The 937-nt window shown below is 35.9% G+C and overlaps 1 protein-coding gene across 1 annotated transcript in view; it reads right to left on the bottom strand.

Moving 5' to 3' along the window:
* PTPN4 (protein tyrosine phosphatase, non-receptor type 4 (megakaryocyte)) overlaps positions 1-937 on the bottom strand; it is a 222426-nt gene that overhangs the window by 97193 nt on the left and 124296 nt on the right. The window contains exon 10 of the mRNA XM_006868745.1: positions 363-417. Within this exon, the coding sequence (XP_006868807.1) occupies positions 363-417 (55 nt within the window). The remainder of the gene's footprint in view (positions 1-362; positions 418-937) is intronic.

The raw sequence follows: 937 nt of genomic DNA, 5'->3' as shown, positions 1-937 counted from the left end.
ACAACAGTAACAACAAGAAGACTTGTTGATGTTAAATCCCATGGAGTTGGTTCTGACTCATAACAACCCAGATAGGGTTTCTGTGGCTCTAAATCTTTGTGGAAGCAGAAAGCCTCATCTTTTTCCCATGGAATGGCTGATAGGTTGGAACCACTGACTCTGTGGTCCAGTGCTTATACTACTAAGACACCATGCTGCCTAATAACAAGACTAAGACAAATGTATTAGTCAGAGAAGTTGTCTGCAGCCAGCCACTGATTGTGGAGATATGTTTGAACCTGCTTTGTTTGGAATAAGCCTGTGCATGTATGAACTAGAACCCCAGTAGCAAATACTTACTCTTACATATAAAAAGACATTACCACTTCAATGTTAGGAGGAAACGTGCTGCTATAAATTGATGAACTAGAAACAAAACTAAACCAAAATCAAACCAAATCCACTGCCACTTAGTTAACAGACTCATGTAGACTAATACAAGGTTTTCTGAGACTATAAATCTTTATGGGAGTAGACAGCCTAACCCACAATGCCACCAAGGCACCTTAAACAAACGCCTAGCTCCCCTAAAATGAACTTATTAAGAAAGTATATATTTAGTAGGAAAAACAAAAAGGACATAAAAAATACTCAGTTTCTATCCTCAAGAAGAGAACTTAGGGACTGATAATGAGAAATCAGCTTCTCAGTAAAAGAGATAGCAAACACTTACATATCACCTACATATGTATTAAGAGTATTAACTCAGAACCAGACACGCTTGGAGGAAACAAAAAACACTTGGTCACACAAAATGAATTAACTTAAAATTAAGTTTTATATTATTTGTGGGGGCTTCAAAAAGTTCATGGAAAAAAAATCCAGTAACTTTTAATTCTACTTCCCGTGAACTCTTTGAAGCACTTTTTTATATGTATGTGTAAATTATGAATTTAAA

Source organism: Chrysochloris asiatica, unplaced genomic scaffold (assembly GCF_000296735.1).
Source record: "Chrysochloris asiatica unplaced genomic scaffold, ChrAsi1.0 scaffold00123, whole genome shotgun sequence".
NCBI lineage: Eukaryota > Metazoa > Chordata > Mammalia > Afrosoricida > Chrysochloridae > Chrysochloris > Chrysochloris asiatica.
The sequence above is the reverse complement of the archived record's forward strand: the minus strand, read 5'-3'. Positions and strand labels throughout refer to the sequence as shown.